Source organism: Corvus kubaryi, unplaced genomic scaffold (genome assembly GCF_017639235.1).
Source record: "Corvus kubaryi isolate FWS band 111438036 unplaced genomic scaffold, C.kubaryi_AGA036_p1.0 72, whole genome shotgun sequence".
Classification (NCBI taxonomy): Eukaryota; Metazoa; Chordata; class Aves; order Passeriformes; family Corvidae; genus Corvus; species Corvus kubaryi.
This window is the reverse complement of record NW_024582060.1, coordinates 880,519-907,489: the sequence shown is the minus strand read 5'-3', so window position 1 is coordinate 907,489 and position 26,971 is coordinate 880,519. Positions and strand designations below refer to the sequence as shown.

At 40.0% G+C, this 26,971-nt stretch overlaps 1 protein-coding gene across 12 annotated transcripts in view; it reads right to left on the bottom strand.

Annotated features, from left to right (window-relative positions):
• The window catches only part of ERC1 (ELKS/RAB6-interacting/CAST family member 1), a 281,550-nt gene that overhangs the window by 30,546 nt on the left and 224,033 nt on the right, over positions 1-26,971 (bottom strand). For 10 of the 12 annotated variants that reach the window (XM_042050357.1, XM_042050360.1, XM_042050350.1 and 7 more), the window contains 2 exons: positions 26,161-26,305; positions 2,352-2,453 (listed from right to left, as the gene is read on the bottom strand). In XM_042050357.1, coding sequence (XP_041906291.1) covers positions 2,352-2,453; positions 26,161-26,305 — 247 coding nt within the window. Of the gene's footprint in view, positions 1-696; positions 764-2,351; positions 2,454-26,160; positions 26,306-26,971 lie in introns of all 12 variants that reach the window. The other 2 variants (XM_042050358.1, XM_042050359.1) reach the window with 1 other exon arrangement.

The window sequence follows — 26,971 nt, the reverse complement described above, 5'->3', positions numbered from 1 at the left end:
GAAAAAATTGTGGACACGAACACAGAGAAAGAAAATGTATTTTAAATGAAAAACAGCTCCTAATTTCTCCCCCATTGTTTTGAAAGAATGAGGGAGATGGAAGGGAGAGCGGAAGGTTAAGGGGATATTCCTCTTTACCTTCACATTTATAGACAATTCATACTCCTAGTCCATATCAAGAATCATGTATTGTGAGTTGATAAATATCTGTGACTAGTTAGGTCAGCGTGCATGGCAGCAATCTCGGCAGCAGATCTCAACATGCTTAAAACCTTCAGGAGGAACATTATCTTCAGGAGGAACATTATCTCCGAGCAAATTCTTTACAAACCAGAATTGAAAAAGCACACATAGGTTTGGCTCCGGCGCAAACTGCTTTGAAAAAGAATCCGACTGAAAACATTTCCTCCATGAAGTCAATGATAAATGATATGAAAGACATTTCCTGTTCTCTCGTACTTGCACAGAAACTCAATTACATGCCCTGGAAAGTTCTCCCCACAACATTGTGAAACAATGATAGGATGATTAGAAGAAGAAAATCACAAACTGCACATAAACACACGAGAGACACCCTCATGCAGAGACTATGGAAGCAAGGGGGGGGAGCACAGCCAGGGTTCGCAAAGCACACGGAGCGAGGTGTGGGAGTGACTGTCGGGAACTTTTCTACTGGCAGGAGAGGTTGGTTCTCACCGTTCTGAACAAAATGGCTGAGCTAAGAGCATCTGACTGGTTATGCCCAAATACCCTCCTCCTCATCCTAGAGGTGCAGAGGTGGCAATGGGAGGAAAGCCCCAGAGCAGCATGGGAATGAAATAAAGAATTGGTTAGTATTTAAAGCACATCTGTAAGTACAAACAGTAGTACCAAGCGTTTCAATTCCTTATGCAATATTCTGAGCTACCTTGAGGTACAGCTTTCTTTGTTCCCTTGCAGGCTTTGTCAGCTTTCAAAATGCCCCTTTGCAAAGGGGAAGTGCAATCAGAGCCTCCTCCCACCCTCTCTCTTCCCTATTGCCCTTCCCTGTGAGGTCTTTGCAAGAATTTCCATAAACGTCTAAATTTTATTTCTTTTTTACATGTTATCTTTTCATTTCATCTTTGAATGCTACTCTGCATTCATTTGCAAGCATGTACTACAGTTACATGCTGGAAATAGCTTCAGATCTCTTCAGACTTCAGTGTAGAAACAACAGATATTCTAACATTTGCACCAAATTAAGATTAAGAAATCCATTTAATTTTCAGTATTAACAATTTCACTCTCCTGAAAAAGGTAACACCAACATCTTCCAAAAACACTGCAGAAAATTCAAGCCAGTCAATGTACAGTGGAGGAAGGTATTAAATCAAGATGCAAAGGGGAGTTGCCTTGAAAATGAGAATTTTTCTGTTCATTTCTTTGTATACATTCCTTCTTGTTTTCTGATGCAGACATGAAAGGAGATTTTTTTAAGATCTACATTTGCAGGGTGAATATGTAATTGGCTTTTGACATTTTCCTCTTGTACCTTACTCATTATTTCTGTGTATCACTAGGTTGGCACTTAAAGGTCTAGAGTGAGATGCTTCCCTTCAGATCTCACCAATTTCTACATGAGTCAGAGGGCAAAGAGAAGCATTCCTTCACTCCATCGAGGCAGTGATTAACGATGGCTAATATTTTAATTAAACTGCAGTGGATGAGATTACAACATGGGATGTGCAATTATGTTGGCATTCTCTGTGCTACCCAAGGGATGGCTAATCTCTCTGATAGTTATCAAGCACACAGCTGTGCTTTGTAAATGCCACAGGAGGCTCCTCACTGCTTTGGAGATGGTAAATTGATTTTCCTTCAGTTCACGGCCCATTGAGTTTGTGAGGGAGCAGTCTGTGCTCATTTGGCACCGAGGCCAGGATTCCCTCATGGGAAATGAAGGGAACTGCTTGTTTGCAATCCATAGATCAGAAAGCTGATCCTGGAGCATGATTTCCTACTACTGAAGACAAGAAACAGTCCTGGACACTCCACACACTCAAGGAGTAAACCTGAGCTACTAAAATCTGAATATGTCATACAGGACTCGAATCTCACATTTCAGGAGAGTAATGTTTTTGTTCCTTTGCAATGTACCTCCTCCTTCCACCCACCTAACAACAGCTTGGTACCAGGAACCATTCATTCACATTTCAGGAGCCTTACACAAAGCCAACACAACAGCAACATCCAGTTCTGCTTCATAACTGCATTCTGGAATGCTGCTTTCGTTCTGAGGTACTGCAAGCGTGTCAGGGAAAAACTACACAAAAAATAATCAGCCCTCATAGTAAAAATGACTTTAAAAACAAAAAAGAGAGACACATTACCTGGTCAGGGGAGGGCTTGTGGTTGGTTTGGTTGGAATGGGATGAGGATTTGAGGTGGTCGTCCTCATAGTTGTCAGCCATCAGCTTCATACGGTTCTGAGTCTATTCAAAAAAGACAAGAAAAAATAATCTCAGTCTACCTTCTAATGCTATCGTGGGGACTAAGGGAAACAGGGTATTTATACTTTTCTGCATATCCAAAATCCATGCACGGGAAAAAATAAGACACATGCCTGAAACATCAGTTGGTATTACCATAGAGAATTGGTAAAAACTGTGGAGACACATTCCAACCTGTTCCCTTTAAAGCTAAATTAGTTTTACAATTAAATGGATCATCTGACTTGTACCTACTAAAACTTGTGCTGCACAAGAAATGAATTTCTTCTTTTACATTCTTGGGATTAAGATTCAGACATCAACTTGGAGAATAATTCAATGAAAACATGAGTTAGGTGTCCCTAAGTCAATTAAAAAAGCCCTAAAAACCCTCTCGGTAAGCAGTCAGTTTAAAAAAACCAAAAAGTAAACAAGCTGAAAACAGGTTATTACTTAAGAAGTCCATCCAGTTTCAATATGCAAAGCAGTTTTCAATTGATATATCAAAGAACAGAAGAATTCTGAGACTGGTCAGAAAAATGTGAATTATACAAAAGCCATCCTTGAGGAAATGAAAAAGTTAATAAATAAATCTTGGGGAAGAAAAAGTGTCATAACAAAGGCTTATAAAATTTATATTTGAACATAGTCAAGTAAATAATTAGCAAAATACAAAAAAGTCTCTTTGTTTTTCTTCAACGTAGGAAATTTCAAGTTCCAGAGGAGATATAGTTTTTAAAAACACAGAATAAAAACAAAATTGTGTAAGAATAAATAGAATACGTGACTTTAGGAATACCATTCTAGGCAAGCAAGTGCAGCAAACGTTCAAATATACTACCAGGCTGTGTCTGCAAAGGAGAGGCTTAGTGATATTAAGCCCTTTTAACATACTACCCTGCAATGAGGCCCCCCAACACCTACAAACACACACAAATAAGGAAAGAAATGCACCTGGAAGAATGTCCCACCTCCCCAGCAGGGCTCACAGAGGCCATTCAGGCAGCAATGACACTCTGTGGGTAGCCAAGAGCTGGGTGAGGGTCTTGCAAAACCAAGTGCTGCCTCCCTTTGCATTATCTGGGTGCCAGTGTCATTGGGAACTCACACATGGAGAGGCCCCAAAAGTGACGGATGGCATTTCTCCTCCCAGCTCAGAAGGCACAAAGAGCCCCACTTTGAGTTTTGTGAAATCCTTGTATTCTAAGGAAATCAAATAGCTAGCCTGACCTACGTCAGATACAATACAGAGCAAATTATCTACAGCTAGACACGTGAAATCATCAGACATGCACTAAAACTAAACATCTTAAATGAAAGTTCAAAGCTCACTGTAGAAATGCCAGCTGTTGATTCAATCCCTTCATAACTCTATGGTTTCTCACTGAAAACTCTGAAGTTTAATGAGCATCTCGAGGCTAGAGAATGCAGATTCTACTTGTCTCTATTCAGACCATGAGAGAGAAGGTCCAGGATTTGAATCTGGATTTGATTTTATTTTGGATTAATTTAACAAAAGCTAATAGTAAATTGAGCTTAAGCAATAAGCAATTTAATCATGCAAAATTTTTATATTGTTTGCTCTGCTTTGTCGAACAAGTTCTGAATTCCAAGTCTGACTCATCATTCATAAATCACTACTTGAAACATACCACATTAATCCTTAAACAACCAGTTTATTGCAACGGCACTTTCTTAATATTTATTATTTTATTATATTTAAGGTTGTCTCTTCAACAGTTTCTTCTTTGCAATGAGAACAATTGATTTTAAATGATTTCACATTTCCTTGGAAATGTATTGTTTTGATAATAAATAATAAATTCTTACATGACTTTCAGTATGTGTGTGTGGAGAAAATCTATTGAAACCCAGATGTTTAGCAGAATGCTAGCACAGCACATTAACTTTCCTGAGAGAAAACGTAGCTCTTCTCAGATAGAGGCAGCATGTTTTATGATATTACATGAAAAAATAACCCCAAACAAACTATGTTAGCTGGTACAGGTAGAGAAAAATAGAGGCATTGCAGAGAAGCACAGGCTGGGTCAGGTTGGAAGGGACCACAGTGGGTCATCAGGTCCAACCCCCTCCTAGAGCAGGAACACCCCAGAGCACATGGCACAGGATTGCATCCAGAGGGTTCCTGAATGTCTCCAGTGAGGGAGACTCCACACCCCCTCTGGACATTCTGTTCCAGTGCTTGGTCAGCTGCACAGGAAAGAAGTTCTTCCTCCGGTTCAGGTGGAACTTCCTGTGCATCAGTTTCTGCCCATTGCCCCTTGTCCTATTGCCTGGCACCACCGGGAAGAGCCTGGTCCATGCTCTGACACCCTTCCTGCAGACACTGGCATTGATAAGGTCCCCTCTCAGCTGTCTCTTCTTGATGCTGAACGGGCCCAGCTCCCTCAGCCTGTCCTTACAAGAGAGATGCTCCAGTCCCTTCAATATCTTTGTCACCCTCTGCTGGACCCACTCCAGGAGCTCTGTGTCTCTCTTGTCCTGAGGAGCCCAGAACTGAGTACAGCACTCCAGGTGTGGCCTCACCAGGGTTGAGAAGAAAGGCAGGATTGCCCCCATGACCTCTGGCAGTGCTCTTCCTAATGCACCCCAGGATACCATTGGCGTTCCTGGCTTCCAGGACACACTGCTGGCTCATGGACGGCTCATTGTCCACCAGGACCCCAAGGCTTTCTCCTCAGAGCTGCTTTCCAGCAGGTTGGCCCCACACCTTATCTCTGTCAAGACTGGCTACACCCCGTCCCACTTCAAATCTAGTTTAAAGCCCTCTCAGTGAGTCCTGCTGAGTCCCGAGCTAAGATCCCTTTTCCCTTCTGATACAGGTGGACCCCACTCGTTGCCAGCAAGCTCAGTGTTGTATAAACTGACCCATGATCAAAAACCACAAAATGCTGCTGTTTACACCAGTCTTGAAGCCAGGTGTTCATCTGCATGACTTTCCTGTTTCTTGCTCCATCACTCCCTGCAACTGGCAGCACAGAAGAAAACACAACTTGTGCTCCAGATCCCTTGACCAGTTTTGCCAAGGCTCTGAGGCCTCTCTTCATTGTCCTTATCCTTTTTGCTGGGACATCGTTGCTGCCCGCACAGAAATCTGTAAGTGGGTGACAATCAGGGGCTGCATCAGGTTGGGAGGTTTCTTGGTGATGTCCCTTATCCAGGCCTCTGGAAGACCACACACCTCCCTCTGGTTTGGGTCTGGTCAGAAAACAGCACAGCTTCCCTCAGAGAGAATTCTGAGTCAAACTGAAGAAGTTGTGTGCTTCTGTCACTTCAACTCAAGTAGAACAGCCTACTATTAATACTTGCCAGCAGGTATTGAGAAGTGGCTGATGGAATTGGGCTGGTTTAGCTTGAAAAGGAGGAGGCTTTCTTAAATTATAGGAAATAGAGGACATGAAGCCACGCTCTTCCTGGAGGGGATAGGACAAGAGATGACGGATGTAAAATGGAACACAGAAAATTCTGATTAGAGACCAGGAAAATTCTTTTCATAACAAGGTCCATCAAATGCCAGAACAGGCTGCCAAGAGACTGGGGGCTCTCCATCCTCGAAGATACTGGAAATGCAGCTGGACAAGCCTTGAGCAAGCTGCTCTAATTAGTGATGCTCTCAGCAGGTGGCTGGACACAGAGGTCCACTCTAACCTAAAATATGCTGCAATTCTTATTATTTGGAATTTTCATCAGATCATTTCAGAGTTTCAAAGCCAGACTTTTCAAAAGAAGAGGGACGTAAGTTCCAAAATCCCTCCTACTTGCCAAATATGGTTTAGTTGCTTAGCTCCATTACAGCCCTTTGAACACTTCAAACCAGAACAATCTCTGCAGTGTGCTGATGATGACAAACCTACGGGACCCAGTTCACCTAGAAGGACATTTTCTATGTTCCCCCTTTAATTCAACCTGACCTCCCACTGCAGATGCTGTTAATTTAAGAGTGCATGTCTGTGACAAGTCTTGGCAAGATAATGCCAAAATCAGTATTGTGATTCCATTACAGGAACTAATTTATGCATGTATCACTGGAATTAGGCAAAAATCAAGAGATGGAAGAAAAGCAGTTTAGTTCTTGATGGATACCACTAAGAATTATTTTCCAACATTTAAATTCCAAGCAGTGTTGCAAATAAAAGATATAATACAATATTTTTACAATTCTTTTTGTATCAAATATAGAAATAAAAAGCTTCTGCTTAGGACTGGACTACTAATGACAAACTTTTACTTGGAAATTTTAAAAATAATCATAAGTACATGAACTGAGTTTCTCTCCTATTGCTCCACTACAGAAAAAAAAAAAGTCCAAAAGGATGGAAATTTCTAGAGCAAATGGCTGTTGTAACGATTTAAAAACAAACGGTTTACTTTTCTGTGGGGAACCACTCCAACATCCTGCAGTCCTGAGCTGGTTTGTCATGGTGCTATTATACAATCCTCTCCCACCTCATGAGGTTATGGCTCAGATCCTAGGGCAAACATTTCTACATCATTGTAAAAAGTATGAACAACAACGTGGTTTAACCACGGGGCCCTGTGAGAAAATAAATGAGCAGTGCAGACAAATCAGTTGTGTCAGGAGTGCTTTTGTCTAAAACCTCCAGAGCTGTAAGCAGAACTAGCAATGATAGGAGCTAGATGTCAGATTCAAATCTTGCTTATAAAAAAATACCATGTGCCCTTACAGGTACCTTCTTCATGCATGTGCAGAAAAAATGCTGGAGTGAAAAAAATCTGGGCAAAATTCCACAACCCAACAGGTTTCCTGATTTTTTTCCAGAAGGTACCTTCATTTCACTTTTTTTTTTTGACAGATTCCATAAATTTCCTCCTGGCCCTCCAATTATACCTTCCCCAAAGCCCCCACAGCTTGTCAAAGCCTTTAACAATGCTCTTCTTTTCTTCCAATAGTCACCATGCAAAAGAACAGACCCAAACCCTTCAGACTGGTGTCAGTTCTCAAAATTACTCAAGAGCCACCACACACTCTCCAGCTCCTATCTGAAAGCCAGGAATGACTGTGGAGAACTTGCTGCTGCAGACCAGAGTCTATGAACTGCAGGTCTAAAGCATAACATCTCCAAGGGTACTGCATCTAAAAAACCCCAATTTCTCCATGTCATATATTAGACTATACTCTAGAAATATCAGATCTTGTCCACCCCTCCCTTTTTGCACCCCAGAATTTCTGCAATTATCCTTTTGCCTCTTTGATACACTTACTGTTAATGCCTTTTTTTGCTTCTTGTCATTATTTAACTCTTTCTTCTTCCCTATCCCTTGCTACAGCAGGCAGTTATATTAAAAGAAAAGAGCACCAGGAGAAAACATGAGATAAACCTGTTTGAATCATGAACGTGAATGATCAGCATCAGAACTTCCTTTAAATGTGCTCTCTTTGTTTGTTTCATGGTCCTGCCATGATTTCACTGTATTTTCATTACCTTTTTTTTTCCTGGGTACCATATAGTTCACTTCTGCCTGTATTCTATAATCTCTAAATGTTCGGGTAAACAAAGAAATTACCGGTGTTAAACTGTTTCTAACATAACCAACACCTGAAAGCTTTCATTGCAAACTGCACATGTACACTATTTTACCTGCCAAAACTGGAGCCACAGTGAATTTTTAATGAATTACTAAGTTCCTCATTCATGGAGGTACTGCTTCAAAGCACTCTCTCACCTGCAGGTTCCTAAAAGTAAGTTATTTTATGTTCACTGATGTTCACTGCAGGCCACACTGGTAGCTTCCTTGTGCACCTTAACACTAAAGACCAAATTAATAGATATTATCACAGTTAAATTAATACATGAGAAAAACCAGAACTGATGCTGATCCACAAAGTTTAAGGGAAAGTCACAGACATATTCTGGAAAATAGCTGGTAAAGCCTAGAGAAGTGCTGCCCAGGTCTGACAAACTCTTTATTGTGGAATTCCACATATAAATTTGAAACCCACAGATTTAACTACAGACATTGTTTATAATATATTTTACAGAATGTTTTTATTTGAAAGCTTGCATGAAGTTGTATGTTCTAATGAGAGTACATACCTTTCTTAAGCATTTCTGCAGGACAACTAGTGTTCTGGTAACCATTACCCTGGCAAGTTTTTGAAACCAAGTTTTGTTCATGGGGATCACACATTTCTGTATCTCTAGAGAAGCTCTTTAATAAACAACAGATAGCAGCCCGTAAGCTGTGCATTCTCTCTATTAATCTAGTCTGCTTCATAGGCTCATTGCAGTAATTTACCCAAAGAGTTTGCATCAAATCTGTTCCTCCACCATGAAACACAGCACAAACCATGACATCAGTGACTACCTTCTCATTTTTTGTAGAATATTTGCGTGGGGTAACTTTGGTTTTGCTAAGCAGTCTAAACAAGCTTTATTAATCCTTTAATGTAGAGTTTAAAAAACCCCACATGAAGTAAATGTTAATACAATGACTGTACTTGTGACAAATGACTACGTGGTGGAGGCAGTGTGTCAGTGCATTGAAGGAGTTATCCCATTTCAATCTGAGTTGAACGTTTCACTGGAAGCACATGCAAAAGTAACAGTTTAGAAATATTTTTACCACTAATAACATAGAAGTATAATGGATAAACTCAGGTGATTTTTCTTTCTAAGTGTGGGCCGAATTCAGTAGCTCTGAAAATTATGTACTTGTGAAGACTTTCAGATAGTTCTTTTCTACTTGTTAGAAACCTGCAGTGAGCCATAATCCCTGTTAATGCCCAAGCAGCTCCCTGCTGGAATCTGGCTGTCAGAAACACAGAAAGAATAATCCCTGTTATCAGAATAGCATGCTCTACATAACTACCTCAAGTACATCTATGCCTACCTTGAACATACACCTACCTTGAGCCCATACCAACCTTGAGCATTAGGATTCTGAAAGATTGTTTAAGTATTTTACTCTATGCCCCCTTCCCACTCATAACATTTAATGAAATGGGAGACATTTTTCAAAATTGTAAAGAGACAGTTGCCATCTTTGTTTGTAAGGTTTAAAAGACACCTCGTTAGTTAGGTTTGGCTTTCCTTTTCGCTATGGTTAGGATTAGCAACTGAGATTTCTCTGTTAGCAGCAAACAGCACAAATTTCAACTGCACAGATACGAAACCCATTCTTGTTACTACGTTTCTGTACATGCTGGAGCCTGTGTTTTTGTGAGCCCAACAAAGAGCAGCTGCTGGGGTTTGTCAAAGCCTGCAGGATTCAACACAGTTCTACCTGAGATGCTGCCTTCTGCACTGGCTGCTGGCACTGTTCCAACATTACATTGTAAGTGAAAGACTTTGTCAGCCCAGCTAATTTCCGTGTTTAAAGATGTCATTTTTCTGTTCATCTCCCCACACATGATAATTACTGAGAAGCTTCATCCTGAAGAATTCATACTCAAAAAGCCTCTGAACTAAACTAAGGAAGGCAGATCATCCTGATATGGCATGCTCTGTGAGATTTGACATATGTAGACATATGTGGACGGGATTAAAAAATAAACTTGGAACTGAAATTTTCCCTGCACAGGAATTATCTCTTGGAACTTAGCTCCTTAGGGGATGAACTAACTAACTGTGGAATTGCCCAGTGACAAAATGTATTGAAATCTATAGCTGTGATTCCTGTATAAAGAAAACCAGTGACACACAAAAAACTCGAAATCAGATCTGAATTTGGGATTCCTTTTTGTGTTATACCATACAATCATTATAGCATATGTTCCTTTAGCTCTCTTTTACTCTCTTTAGAGATACCTCAAGATGTGTTTAAGATCAGTGGTAACAGAACTGCCTTTCTCAATTACTTGTTTCACAAGAGCTGGAACCTGCCCAGTCACAGGTTTGAAAGGAAGCTAAAAATAAAAAAATCTCCTCTCATGGTTAACTACTCAAGAGCAAGCCAAGTATGTTATTTCCTTGGCATCTTTCCACTGCATGTAAGGGTCTTAAGCAGAAATATCATTAAGGTGTGTCTTCCTGTATCTCAAAGATGTCTGAGCAAGTGCTGGAGTCTGAGGACATTTACCACCATACAGTAAAACTAATTTATAGAGAATGGGTGGCCTGTGTGTCAAGAAACTCCATTCAGGCAGGATCAGCAGGACAAATGGGAACTCATAACATCCTCAAAGCATCCTGGATCCCTCACACAACAGAAAACCCAAGAAATTATTTAATGACATTGATCTGCAGAGAGAACAGCAAACAAAATGAGCTGCTGTTTTAATTCTTAAGGTAAAGTAAGAGAACTGGTTCTATTCACATTCCAGTTTTGAGCAGATAAAACCTGTATACTCTAAGTTTAAAATAAGCAGGAATTTTTCGGGTTATGAGCCTGCCCTATGGTGCAGTTGGTTAGGGCAAGTCTGATCTTGATTTCATGCTATGGAAGAGAAAGGTCTTGCTGCAGAAGAGAATATAAGATCAATATCTTTTGCTGCCACATGCCCTTAAAACAGAAAGGACTAATTTATTTAAATTAGCTGAACAACTGCTTTTTTGCTAAATTATGCTCCTACACCCACTCTCGGAGTGTTGTCCCATCTTCAATACTTCTTTAATCAGTAAAGAAGTGATTTCTTTTGCAGACAGCATGGCTACCCTTGAAGAGCACGTGAGTCCACTTTATTACCCCTTCTATATTGACTAATGAAATCTGCATGCTTTGGATTTGTATTCTCCATCTTCTAAGCATGGCCTTCAACCCTATAATAATCTCTTTCTGCAGCCTGCCTCCCCCATGGTGTCTCCAGGCAAGAGTCAGCTGGGACCAGTGTGAAAGTATGTATGTTCTGAATGGCCAGCCATATGTGTATGCTACAGCCAAACAAAATATATCACAGCTCAATTCTCCTTGCCTTTCCCTGTGTGGGAGCTCTACTTTGGGCTCTTTTTGCCTCTACCCAGCTGTGGATGTTAATTAACTTCCTATAAATTACAAAATCTTTGAGACTTCTTTTCCTGTGTCAAATTTGCTTGAAAATGGTCAATAAATTGAAAAATTACTGGGTAGGAACTACAGCTCAGCTAAGCAGATGGATGGCACTGTCATTTAAACTCTTCTTTGGAGCCCAAACTAACACATTTTGTTGGAATTGTAAGAGTTTGGATGTAGACTCTCAATATATCCTTGCACTAAATGCTGCACAGAAGTGGAATTTTCTGGTACATGCCTTTCTTTAAGATTCTGGGAGGCTGACCTGCTACAAATTCTCAAGTGATCAGCAGCAAGCAAGCCTCTCATGATTAGTTCATGTGTCTGCTGAATGTTTAATATATACAGCTTATTGTGTCTTTAATCTGCTTTGATACTTACCACAAAAGACAACTCATTTTAAGAAAAAAGTGAAATGCTACTTCAGTAACAATGCAAAAGGACATACCAGTCTTTGTCATGGTCCTCATTAATAAAACCATTGAAAACTTCTGATTGTACTTTGCCCCTTGCTCATTTTCCCCCTCTCCCTGTGTATTTGTGGGTCCAAACTAAAAATTTAACCTTACATTTTATAGAACAACAGAAAAGCAAAGACAAAAGAGCAGCAAGAAAAACAAGTTGAAATAAACTCTTCCTAAAAACTTTGATAGGTTGGTGACACGTGTTTTACAAAGGAAAATGTCAGAAGTATCTCAGGTTATGCTAAGGTTGGAAATACACATCAACATTTTATTGATCTTGTGATTTAAACTTGTGCAATTTAAGCATCAACACTAAGCACTCCAGAGAAGGTTAATCTTACAAAATCTATGAAAAATCTGAAGGCAAACCCCCTAAATGACCTACATGTTATATCCTATCGAACAGGCAAATATTTCTCTCAAATACAGAACAAAGTTTGCTTGACATCGTTGACGAAACTCCTGTTTTGACTCTTCGCCTGAAATTTCTCCTTCCCTTTTCACTTCTGCGTCACTCCACACCCTGCTCATCTTACCCTCAACTACCTTACTCTGTCCCCCTTTCCTTTGCTGTCCTATTTGCTTCTCCTTTCCAAAATAAATCCACTTGCATATGCTCAACTTCACACAGCTGCCTGTCTAACACAACCACTTCAGTCACTCTGCTTTTGTCTCTAGTCTTTCTCCTGGTGTGAAACAAGAAAGTTTCTCAGTCCAGTGGTATCTATGAACTGGCAAAACCTCGTATAGGAATTTACGTACAAGATGCATCCTACTGTGAAATCTTAAAAGCTAGCCATGATCTCCTGGCTCAACAAAATCATTTGTAGGCCATCTGCTCATGTGTATCTACACACACCTTTCCTAGCTGAAGTGATTTGGAAGTGTTCCAATCTTTGTCTATTGTGACTATGTTGTTACAATAAATACAGTAAAAGAATTCTTTTATCCAGCAATTTTTAATCTTGGAAAGTATATGCCAGTGTTTTGACCACAGACCTTTTATTGTTACATATTTTTATTGTTATATGACTCACCACTTCAACTGCATTTGCCTGTAGCTTCAAAGAGCTGTTAATAGCAAACCCCCCCTCCCTTCTATACATGCTGTTCTTGGCAAAAAAAGGAGTTATGTACAGATACAAATTCCTAGATGCTAAAGTGATGTGAGCTGCTCAGTATCATCTCAACACAGACTGACTGTGACTGCCCAGAACCCGGCTCTGGGTGTATACACGAATGGATCTGTGTCTACATGATATAAACAGTGTTGATAGCAACTTAAAAAAACACACACAACGAAGCCTCAAGATTATTTGTGCTTGTTCTGAAATTAATTTTAAAAGCTGTTGCATATAAAAGAAAAAGAAACCCGGTATTACTCTTTTTGTGCCTTGCTTTCATCTTTGAATCCAGGCAAAATCCTGCATGGTAACTGCTGGAGGGAAGAGTTGAAAGGGCATTTCCTTTGACAACCAACAGAGCTTTGCTCCCTAAACTAAGTAAAAGTTAAGAACTTTTTCTGTATGGCCAATTATTGGGGTTGACATCCACCTAGAAGTGCCCTGCCTCAGTACCCACACAAACACACAGACATTACATTCCTGTCTGTCCACACCAGCAGTGCGTGTGGTCTGCAGACACAGGATTCCTGTCCATCCTCACTGTCCCTGTGTTGGCCCACAGAGGCAGGATTCCTGCCCAAGCACACAGCGGCACATGTGCAGTACAGAGCTGGACAGATGATTCCTGTCCATTCCTCTGCTCTTGCATGCAGTACACAAGCAAGGAGAACCACAATAAACCAAGACTTTTTTTTTTCTTGTTATTCCAGGAGAGGTTGATTTTTCCTATTAAGTCTGCATCAAAGGTTAGATACTAAGCTGGAGAGACTGAAAAAACATTCCATTTTTCTACTGTATCGGTGCCAAAATTTTTCTTACCAAGGAAAGAAATTCTCTTACTCTCCACATTTCAAATTCACAGCACACAATGTGTAGAGATGTGCCAGTTTGACCAGATGAATTTCTCTACGGTGTCTGCATTCCAGTAGTCCTGTCTTTGCCTGCTCTATTCCTAATCTGTTGTCTGTGATTTACATTATAAGATGCCATTCCATATGAGCAGCAGCCCACCCAATGGGCACCATAAAGCACTCCGTAAAGCTTAAAAAAACACCTTAGAGAATTCTCTCTGCTACAACCACTAAAAGAAAAAGATCTGTGGAACAAGATGAGAAAAAAGCCTGTCATACCTCTGGTGAGTTTTTCTTAACAATCCTTTTACTGCTAAGTCATTAAACTTAAGATAGGTGATGCCACTTGTTAAAGAGCCCTGACAAAGCAGAGGAAGAAACAGAAAAGAATGAATAGAAGGACAAGAGCAACCTTGACTGATTGATTTGCAACCAGAAGACCTAGGAGGAAACAAGGAAGCCTTCATACTTTTAAGCCCTCTTTATATCACAAACCAGATTTCTGGCTGACAATAGAGAAGGACTAGCTGGTTTTGGTAATCAGGAAAGGGGGGAAGAGAGGCATCAAAAAATCTTTTCATAATCTGAGAGTGATGAAAAGGTCTAGGAAAATAAGGGACTAATTCACTTCCCAGTCTGTGGATCCTTGCCACCAAATCTGTGAAAGTTTTCTTTAGTGCAGAAGAACATACATCTTGCATGCCTCCATATGAGATACAGGAGACACTTGAAAGATGCTTGAAGATCTGTATATATAAGTAAATATATTTCCCCTTAGGGAAAAAAAAAAAAAAGGAGAGAAAAACTAAAATGAGAAGGTGAAGTCCTTAATACTTCCATAGAGCAAATAAACTCATGCAGGCTTCCAAGTTTTAAACAACCTGTGAGTGTGTGTGTTCTTAAGGATCGCTATATTGCTTTTATTATTTTTGCAACACCATTACTGTCAGCAATTGGCAGAAGTTTGGGTTGCTCGCTGTGATAAAGGAGGCAAAGCCAAGGTTGCATCTACTGGTGTTTAGGAGATAGAGAGCACACTGGCTTGGTGTCATAAATTATGGTAATGTTTCACGGTAAGATGAAAACAGTGAGAAGAGTAACTTAACTATTAAAAGGATTAAGAGCAGTACAATGGTGAAACAGAATGTTTAAAAATGTTACGTTTCCCACCCCAAACAAAAATCCACTATTAAAAACAAGAGATACCTAGGTTGTTAAAATCCTGAGGAAAAACTTGCCTGGATTCAGCTGTGAGACCTCCATTTATTTTTTGCTTACTCAACTACAGGATAAATTTGTATTCGCACTAAGACAGGCACTGGTGGTAAACACATAGAAAGAGAACAAAGGACTGGGTTCTGTGACTGTAAAATTGTACTCAAATAAAGAGAACAAAAGCTCTAATTAAATGGCTACCCCTCAACCAGGGCTGTGTTCAACATAAAAGACCACTACTTCCTCCAGGCACCAGTGATGGGATGACAGCTTAACATATATTTAGAGAGTAGAGCTTTACAAAAGTTGAGAGACTAACATTCACCTGTACTACTGATAATCTAAAATTCTACAACATGTAATTGCAAAGGTAAATGACTTCTATTTGAAATTGAGGGTACATAATGAGAAATTTTTTCTTATATCCACATGATAAATGTTTGATTATGCCAAGTAAAATCAGACAGCAATCTTTTGATAGCTGAGTTTGAGACTTATTTTGTCTTCATGCAAAATCTTGGACTAATCCCTAAAAGCACTTCTTGCTACTGCAAAAACTCAAAACCTTTGGTAACATATTCAAGGCAAAAAGGGGCACACAGAAACTGTGCCTTTATCTTGTGTTCAATACAGGTCTGCTCAGGGACACAGCTGAACACAACTGCCCTAAAGATGATCTGCCAAAATCACGAACTCAGATTTGACAGCATTGTCTCCAGACTCCCATTCGAGGGAGGGACTGGAAGCAGAATCTCCGTCAGTATCAACTTTCTCATCTTGTACCTTTTGGAGCTGACAGCTGTTTCCAGACTCCTCACGGCTTCCAAGTTAGTAGACAGTAGAAAAGTCTCCATCTTCTCCCTACATTCACAAATGTCAAGTGGCAAACACATGACCTCTAGGGAAAATCTGCACACCTTTTCTTTGGTCATGAGTATTTCTTCATCTTAGAAAAGGGCTGTAGAAAACAGCCTGTACTTATTAAGGAGGAAATGCATCATTTGTTCTGCACTTAAACATGAATAGTAATTATTTAAAGACTTGGATTTTTCAGAACATAACACCATGAATTTGACAGAACTGAGGGGAATCTGCAGTCACCAGCACCCCTCATTTGCAGAAGCTATCATAAGTAACTGATGCCTAATTTCATAAATCTGTGTCTCATTCTGACAAACCTGCTACACTGTCCTATCAATTTCCACAACTTGGTATGTCAAATAATGAAGGATTATTATCAAAACATTAGTCCTAATTGACAGCATATATCTTAGATTTCCACCTGCAAGATGAAACTTCTATTTTCCCCTGCTTTACCTATTCATTTGCCTGAGATATGGTATACTGGACTAGGCTCAATCAGACAGTTTCAAAAAGGGAAATTATTTTCAGAATTTAAGGAGCTTAATACAGTGATGAGGAAAAAAAAAAATCTGTAGACTGAGAGATAGCTCAGTGCATAAGCTCAAAAATACCTGAGATCACTGTTCATCAACAGTTCACTGTTTACTGAAGCTGAAGTTCATTCCATGCAGTTAAGACTTAATTTTTTCCATTATCAATTTTTAAGATGGTGGGGATTAAAATTCTCCTTTGCAGACTATGCATTTTTCTCTTCTCAAGCAAAAAAAAAAAAGCAGTGATTTATTATGTTACTCCCAAAATAACACAGCAAAATCACAAATATGCAATATATTCTATCTTATAGATCATTAATTTTCATTACATATTCTAGGTGTACAAATCTTTCCATCATTCATTCCCCCTTCAAGTAAAGAACACATCACTAACACATTAAGTCATACAACTGTTAATCTGTAATCTACTTGAAACCTTCTACATATTTAGTTTATGAACCCAATCAGTCACCTCATATCTCTGACTTCACCTTCTCCTTAACATGTTTTTGGAACACACCTTGAATCATCTATCACCTCACCAGTTCCAGGTCTTACACAAATTAAAACCAATACTAAAGCTGGAAAAATGCCTTTCAGCTTTCTGCCAACTCCTTTTTAACTGACTATCAATATGTGAATTATTTTTATATAAGATAGTTGGTAATGTCACAGGTTCGTTAGGCTTTTCATCCAAAGACAAGTAACCACAAATAAAGCTTTACTTCATAGCTTTAGTATGAAATTGTTCAGTGAGTTGTGTGTTCCCTGAGGAATACTACCTTTAATACAGGAAGAGATGGGCATATTGTACCAAGTTAGCACATTTTGAATGGAGATTCGATAAAGGGACACATGTGTCTCCTAGACAATTGTCAATGTCAGGTAAAACAGGCCAGATGAACAGGAATAATTTAGTGCAGAAAAACCTGCATCCAATCAATGAAATACCTGTAAGGATGCTTAGACACCCATCCTCCCCAAGATCAAGCAAATAATTCAAAATCTTCCCAAATATGAAATTCTGGCGTGAAATTTCTGTTTCTTCACAAAAAAAAAAACCTATTTGTGGATTTATCTAATCAAGACTTTTCACATGTTTAGTGGAACTCTCCCTGTCACCAACACTTCAGAGTTCCCTAAACAATGGGTCTGAATAATACAATTTAAATGTAATCATAAACTCACTGTATTTTCCGGTCATCCTTCAGACATCATCAATTCAAATACCAAGAGTGATGCCAAACCAGCCCAGCCACAAGGACCAATGGTTGGAAAGTCTCAAATATTTCACCCCTGAGGCACATCCTGCCACTGGACAACAATCAGGGAGCAGTCGTGCATGGGTCCTTCCCAGCTACCCCACAAACCATGGAAGTTAAGCAAAAGAAGATATACCCATAATTGTATACCTTGAATGAACAACTATTGGCAATCCTGAGCTGTTCTAAACCACTCTTTCTGAGATTTTGCATCTATCTCATGACTCATCAGCTAAGACAAATATTGTCAGAAACGATTTTCAACGTAATATTTGTAGCAAAGAAATAGAATGAATGATATAAATACTCTGCTGAATGTATGTATCATAAAGACCTGTTCCAATATATTCTCTTTATTTAACTGAAACCACTGTGTATCAGACCAGTGGTTTGGGCCACAATAACTACAGGAAGCCACTATATGGTACAACTGTGATGTCAAATGACAGTGACTATTTTCACATTGCACCAATGTCCAGAAATACTATTCACAGACAAAGGAATGATTATTTTTCAGGCCCAAATTAGATCTTCTAGTGCAGTCTTCTGAAGAAAACCAAGCTCAGCGAGCATTCTCACCTCTTTATTAGTGCTAACAAGCCTGGTTCTCCCAGGGGAGGCCTAACAATCTTTCCTGATAGCCAACACCATCAAGTTGGTCACTTACAGGAATGGGATGGGGGTCTCTCAACTGCTAACCTAGACTGGTCCAGCAATCCTGATTTTCTAGAGAGAGGCAACGTTGCCTAAATAACTTCCTAGAGGGAGTTCATAAGCCTTGAATGAGAGCTACTGTATATGTGACACTAAATGCTGTTGGCAATTATCCAATTAATTTAAATTTATTGAGAATTTTTAGTCCATTAAAAAGCTGTAAAAGTAGAATATGAAAATCTTAATATGTTCAATAAATGGAGGAATATTTCTAATAGAGTGAAACAGGTCTTTGAAATCTGAGTTCAAACTTGGGAAATATTAGTCCTTACAATATTTTTAAAAATATTACAAATGTCCAGAAAGAAAGGGTACCAAGCACTGTTTTGTCATCTGAGTTCCATAATACCTCTGGAAATCTTACAGCCATCTCTCTCAGTGAGGCAAAGCACCATCCTCTTCCAGCAAACCAACATAGCTATACCCTAAAAACTCCAGGCTGTGACATGGCTGAAGGCACAAACAGAAAGCAGACATGGCTGGTCACAGGCACAGGAAGATGCACTCACATGGTTCCAAGAGGCAGTTCCCTTCCCTGGCATGGTGCAGCCAGCGACAGCCAGGGCTCCCTTGAATAATAATTACTACTATTACTATTATTATTACTTAGTCATGCAAGAGGCAAAGGGTAAAGGTAAAGGAGGAGGGAGAGGGGAAAGAGTGTAAGTAATACCAGGGAAAGATGAAATGCTGCCCCAGAAAAGACTGCTGACACTGCACTGAGTGCTGTTACTGCGCTAAAAGATGATTAAAAATGATGGGGAAAAAGTCTGGAACACATGGCAGGGAGAAGGTGCTTTCTTTTAATCTGTGAGGGCTTCTAGTGCTGTGCTTCAGGAAGCAGTGCTCAAGGGCATGACAAGGCCTTGCTTTCTGTGCCTGCTCGCTGCTGTCATGGTGCTGGGGTCTGCTCCTGGCAGGGACTTCCCCCTTGACAGAAACAATTATAGAGGAGCAAAGCCTGGCAAAACAAGCCATGCTGTGATTGATAATCTGAGTGGATTACAGGCCTTCGACAAAAGCCACGATGCTTAAATTTGACAGCTGGCAATGCTTGATGAGAGCCAATTAGTGGATATATTCACTTCAGCCAGAAGTTTCTTCTGTTTCTAGTCCAACAGCTTCCTGAATAGGAAGTGTACAGAGTGATTTCCCCCACTTCTGCCTGCTCACATGTATGCCAGCTACACTGCCAGTACAGCTAAGAACATACTATAAAAATAATGTATTTTGGCACCTTTGTGTATTAAAGCCAGTAACTGAAAAGCTGCAAGTGACCTTCCAGACATTGGTGGTACAAGAACTTGAAAAAAGGTGACTTTACATTGACTCTACAGACCATGCAGTGGATAGGTGAGGCTGAGACTGCACTGCTTATGTAACATGTCCACTGCAAGTGACAATAGCTCTTGAAAATCTTCACTATTCCTTGAAAAATTTCTGGCAAAGTACACTAATCCGTTTGTTCCTGTTTCAAATTGGTTAACCTGGCACTCAGAGACCACCAGAACTCAAGAGTACCTTCTGTTCTGCCCAGTTCATGAAGAAACCTCTCACACAGCACCTTCAAACTCATCTGCCTGTTTTTTAACTTTCTTATCACACAAGTTTTCTTTCCCCACTTTTACATCTATTTGCACTCTTGCCAGTGCAAGTATGTGGGCACTGTGGTAAAGAGATCAATAAACAAAAATGGATCCAAGTGCCCTGACTCTCATCACTCATCTCGAATATTAACTTTTCTTTCTCAGCTATAAAGAAGCCAACGCCACCACACTCAGACAGCTTACACACATATTCCTAAGTTCCCTTCTGACAGTGGCTTGGGAGATGCCTCCTCTCACTGAACTCCAGACTGCTGGAACCTTTCAGAGAACAACAGGGGTTCTGTCACAAACCAGCACCACATTTAGCAATTACCTGCATTGATTGTATCCATGCCTCCTAGAGAAGAAATTCACTTGCTAATAGGGTAATCACTCTCATCAGACATGGTTTCAAATCAGGGCAGCTAAGGTAAAGCAAAGACTAACTGCACACCTCTCACAATCTGTATTATTTCATTGGGCAGGGTGGTAACTAGAACTGCCAGAAGTGTGGTCATGCTGATACAGCTCCACAGCAGTAACAGGAAAACATTTGCCTGTCAGTCTCCTTTGACCTGTTTTACATTCTCTTGTTATAAACAGAAATTACTCCAGCCAGTGGAACTTCACTTTGGAAAAGTTCACAGCAGAGGAGTGTCAGGTATCAGTGTGCAGGGTTTCCAGGGAAACAAGTAACAGTGGAAAAATATGATTTTTGGGGTGAGAAGCTACTCTGGAATCTACAATTCTTTCCTTTTTCTCATGATCCCATGAACCACATTTACTTGGGAAACCAGTCTTTGCAGTAACTTGGCCTCATAAAGAGAGCCAGTCAAAATCTTACAGGGAAGAGGCACAAAGTAGCACAGAGAAAACAGCTTTGGTACTTGCTTGCTTAGATGAAATGTATATTAAATATTGCATAAATACTATTATTACCAGTTAATTATTAGTTATTTGACCAATTGTGAGTTATTGCCAAATAATTCCTCTCCATTTGTGGGAATGTTAAATAACAGCCCCTCAAATTCATGCTGGCCTACAGAGGAAGGCACAATCTTGATGAGGATATAGAAGCAGAATGGAACAACAGGTATTAAAGATTCCTCTGAATGGCAAGCAGGCTGACTACAAAACCCACACTTACAATAGCGTGGGGCTTCTTATCTCCCTTTATTAAAATAGGAAGGAGTTCTTTTCACTAAGTGACAGCAAGAGTGTCTATGGCAAGAACATGAAAGGCAGTAAATTTTTTTTTCTATCCCCCTAATAGATAGAAAAAAATAGTAATGATCTTAAATTGCAGTAAAGGACAGTATAGATTCCAAATAATGATAAAGACAGATAAGCCATAAAAAAAGACTTCCCAGGACTGAAGGTCTCCTTCACTAGAAGTCTAAGAACAGATTACGGGTGTAACTGGATGAATCAACCAGGTTGCAGAGAGCTCTCTCCTGAGGCCATACTATTCATTATTTGTCATTACCAGTTTGCATGACAAAAGAAAATGCATGTTTATGAAATACATGGAGAAAGCTTAAGCTGGGTGGTTCTCTGAGTGTGCTGAAATATAGAATGAAAACTCAACATGTTCTTGAAAGACTGAGGAACTGATCTGAAAATAACTTTTATTTAGGCATAGGCAGCATAACAAAACATACGTAGTATCAATCTAACCTGAAGTCACACGACTTCAAATGAAAATTTTGAGATCCTGTCATCAATAACACTGAGTCAAGCTAGTTCCTGGTAACCTCCACTATAATGATGATTATGAAACATTACATAATAATACAAGTGAATATGGTGATTTAAGCAATCAATTTGAATAATACTCCAAGCTGTCAGAAAACACTAATACTGTTCAGAGCCTCCTAAAAATTTTAACACTATTACTTCACATTTATGGCATGGCAGTGACAGAGATGCTGGTCAAGTCAGGCACCCACTGTGCTACACACTGTACAAATACAGAAAATGACAGTCTTTGCTACAAACAGCTCCCAGCAGCAATACCCAGGTGTTTAAGACTGAAAGCCCACAGCCAGGAAAACCTCATCCCGTTCAGATACGCCTTCCCTTTACCACTCAGAACTGTGGAGTAGTGCTTTGCTCTGTTACAATAAATAGAACCCGATATTAAAACTTAGCTGGATGAGGGAAGGGATAAAAGGCAAACAGGCTCTATCCTGACAGCTGAGCAGTGGCTGTGCTGGCACAAAGCAGCCCAAAGCTCCTCGGGTCCCTGTTAGCCCGGTGTGACACACGCCGGGGCCCTCTCCCGGCGTCCCCGGGTGCGCTGGCGCTCGCCACACCACATCTGGACTTGGTTACACAACCTCCAGCTCTCTGCTCTTGCATCAGCCCGGCCCCCTCCGGTGCAGCAGCCTCCCAACCACTGCTTCTCCATGAACTACCCACAGAGACCAAGTGCCCTGGGAGGAAGTAAATTGGGACCACATTAGCTGGTGACCCTCGCCCTGCAATCGCCCTGCCTGTCTGATGATAGAGGAAATCCCTCATACAAACTGACAACCAATATGAAACAGGCAGCTCCATTTACTGGAGAGCCTGGTCAATGCTTTCCTCATTAGGAAATGGGCTCTATATTGAGGCACATTCCTGCAATTCGGAGCCTAGAAACTCTAAATTAAAACAACATTGATGCCATATCCTCTTTCCAAAACGCTTCTCTTCATCCAAACTTTAATGCACATACTTAGAGAAATGAAAGAACCAAAATGTGTTTGGCTGGACTCCTTCCTTCTCTTGAGCAGCAGTGCCCTTCCCGTGTGAGCGACCAGGAACGTGACAGCGTTGGGAAAGGAGAGAGTTAGCACAAGGAATGACAGCAGAGCCCTCCAGATTCTGGATAACCTTCTCTTGATCAATCTATATGTCTGACAGATATTTTTAAATAAATAAAAATCACAGGAAACTGTCAGAAGAAGTTTTTGTTTTGTGAGAGCGTTGTATTTTTCTACACTCTAAAAAAGGCCAATTAACAGCAAGTCAGCCAGTGGTAACCAGCAATGAAAAAACATAATCCAAATCCTGTTCTGCATGCTTGGATCCATTCACACTCACTATTGCAGCATAGTCAGGAAACTGCTTTCCTAAAGCACTCGGTCAGAAGCTCTTCCCAGCTGGCAGTGAGATGCAGCAATGCTGGTACCACAGCATGCACAACCCTTCCCACAAACCACCCTCTTCCCATATTGCTCACCATTTCCGTGTGTGTCCTACGTACGTGGAAATGGGAATCTTTTACTCAGCTGTGTCTGACCACCAACTGAAAGAGCTGCTTTCCCACCACAAAGCCTAAGCATTTCCTAGGAATGGGATGGACTGAAACACCAAATATTTATCAGGGAGCTCAGCAGCTCTGAAACACAAATGACTGAGGTCAGGACCCCAGCTCTGAATCTGAAGGGTTGAACAACCTTTTTGGGTTCCAGAACTGCTTTTCAAAGTCTTCCAGAATATCATGATTTGTGGCATCACTTGCCTTTCTTGAACAGCTGTGCTCAATACATGTGCAAGTCTGAAAGATTTTTCATTCACAATTTCTACTGTAAATTTAAGAATTACAGCTAAACTCTTAGGAAGTTCCTGAAAGGTGACATGGTTCTGTGGAGCTGGCAAACACAGATGGACCCTTGTTCCCAAGATGCAGAAAAGAGTCCATGTAGAGAAGGCTTAAACTGAGGAAGCAGCATAGCTGTTTTGTTGGAAAATATGAGGCTGGTGACCTGTAACAACTGAAGAGGAGTGTAAGGGCCAAGTACACAGAATATTTGCAAAGCATGTAGAAAAATGAGATTCCCCTTGACTACATTGGTAATGAGGATCCTGTAAAATCTCACAGCCATCTCTTCTGACCCATCTCCTATTTCTGGAGCTGTCAAAGTTGGTGTGATTTGAATTTATTCAGAAAAAGTACCTATCAGAACTACTGGCACTGAAAAAGGAAATGGAATTTTAGATTCCCTGAAACTTATAGAGGTGGTGAGTAATACCATCCTATAATAAGCAATGAGGAGTTTTTCTATCAGTGTGTTGAAAGCTGCACACAAAAAAAGGATAAAAGATGACACATCCTTAAAACATAGGATAGAATTTAGGGAGGATGTGTCAAATCTCTGTTGTTCACATAAATATTTCTCAGGTAGGTTTTAAATATAGTTTAGATTGTTTATATGTAAATGTTCATTCTGCCTTGGGGATTGTGGATGTACTGGAGAATACCTGTGATTTTACACTACACATGTAGCTTTTATTTATATTACTCATAGCACAGACGTGTTGAGGAGATTACTTTCTGCTTTCTTAATTTTAAGATTAAAATCTTAAACAATCTTAAACAGTGACAAGTCTTTACAGCTAATGGCAGTTTTGGAACCAGAATCTTCAAAGGCATTATTTGAAGAATGAAATATTTGAAAAAGGACTATTGCTCCAACCTCAGATCATAACTGGTCTCACTTCATACCAAGAACAATTTCAAATTAATCTCCTTTGCAATTCTTGTTTATTTGGGAAATTAAGTATCCCACACATACACAGAAAAGCACTTAGAACTCACATCCTTAAGGGAAATGACCATGTCTTTTTAGAAAGAGTTTATGATACTGTAAGGCTTACCAGCACTGAAAGATAAGGATAGGAACTACAACAATGTTAAAAAAAATTTCTTAACTGAAACCTACGTCATTACAGATAAGCACAATGTTAATACATTAATTAAATCTACATAATTTTTCAGCAGAAAAAACTCACCCCAAAACACTACAGATTGTTCCATCTACTCACAAAAGACAATCAGAAGGAAATTGGGAAGGGCAAGAGGCATGAAAGCACCAGAATTTAAGCTTAGGACAAGACATAAGAATGAAGTTAACTGTTAATTTCTCTTGGAATGAGTGGTACCATATATTACAGCTGCTGCATCAACAATTACATGAAAAAAACAAGTACTTGACATTGCTGTGACCACTTCTGACTCCTGTTTTAGTAGATCACCTGGCTGACCAGTGACAGTAATTACAACTATTGCTCAAAAGTAAATAATACAAGACTGTAAGCTATACTTCTTGTTCATTCTGAAGCTGGCACAAAAAACCCCCGAAGTACTGTTCTTAAATTAAACTGTAAATAATTGTTATCTTAAACAACATGGCCAATAACCTACTTGTGTTTCCTAAGGAAGAAGCACAGAAATCCCTTATCACAATGCTGACCTGTTTTTGTCTTATGTTCTTTGACAGCAACAGAAATCATCTGGTTGACAGATGAAATGTTGCCCATAAAACTTTATGAAGATGGAAATGGTGGTACTGAAGAAGTTGATACTGGATTGGCAGCAGCATATGTGCTATTACAAGGAACATGGCAAGGGTATAACTCAGGAAAACCCACCAGAAGTGCTGAAGTGAAAAACCTACACAGATTTTTTTCAGATCCTAAATCTCTTATTGCCAGGGATGCCTTTTGCTCCCCCTGTGTTTTACTGGCAATGTACTTTTCCCATTGCATTCAGTACTGAACCATAATATTAAATGCTTCAACAGTAACACGCTTCTTCTAATTGTTATGCCAACACAGAAAGATCTTAGAAATGGAAGAGGCCAGAAATAGGAAGGAACCAATCCCCTCACAAGCATGAGACCTCCCAAAGTCTACTCTAGAAGCTGGCATTCCCCTGTGGTGCTCCTGCTGCAATCAGAAACCACAGGAGAGACTGTGTGGTGTAACATTCATATTTGAGCTGCGCAGCTAGGAGAAGTTTCTTCCAAATATGCTTCTTCCCCAACAAAGCAAATACAAACCCCCAAGAGAAGTATCACTACTTTTCCCTGAATCTGTGACTGTTTGTGCCTGTAAAGGATAATAACCAACATCCTCTTTGTTCACAATTTCCTATACATTCTGCCACACACTTACTACTCAGGCAGTGCCACAAAGACACTTCCCTCAATGCTGAGTCCAGCAGCTAGTTTAAAATTGTTATTTATGCACTTTCTGTCCTAACATACGACACGATTACACATTATTAGCCCCATAGATCAAGATAATAATCCCACACCAGATTATTAACTGGATTTTTTCCTAGCCCTCCTGTACCTACCTGCTGCTTGAGCTGTTGCACAAGACGGTCCTTCTCTCGTTTCAGTGCAGCCACTTCATCCTGAGTCTTCTTCTTAGAGGATGAAAGCTCTAGCAGAGCAATATTGGCATCTTTTTCACTAATGGCAGCAAGAAGGGCTTCTTGTCTGAAAAAAGCCCAAACAAATTACATTATTAGCCTGCAAAACTTAAAGGGCTCCTCTACAAAGATTTGAAGATACCATAAATGCTGTACCAGTGTGCAACTCTGAAAAGCAGTAATAAATATTTTTGTCTGGGCTATATGTCTGTTAGTGGAACAGGAAGTCAAGACCCACACACCTCCCCCTAAACAACTGTGCTGATACCAAATTGCACCTTACAGGATAAGAAAAACACTTTATGTTCTTCTTCTTCTGCACTCACCTTCTCAGTTTTTAATAACTACCATTTATTATTACTCTGGCTGAACATTTTCATCCTTTATTATGCTCTAAACATTTCCAGAACAGATTATGAGAATATAAGCACAGATACTGGACTAATCACAAGACCTGTGTTACATTTTGTTAGGTTAAACTGCCTGTTCATTAAGTTTAGAAAGGTGGAACGAGACAATTTTACTGAAAGCACTCAAGGGAATGGTGACAGAGACACCATTTGTGCTACATGACAGATGCTCAATGCCTTCAAAGATGCTTCAGCTACTCTTTGACTTTCCTAGTGAGTAACCAATATACAGCAACATTCTTGAGGTGTGTAGCAAGATTTTGAGGCCCAAAGGCTGTAACAACTAGCTACAGAAAACCAACCCTGCCATACTCTTTCCCAGC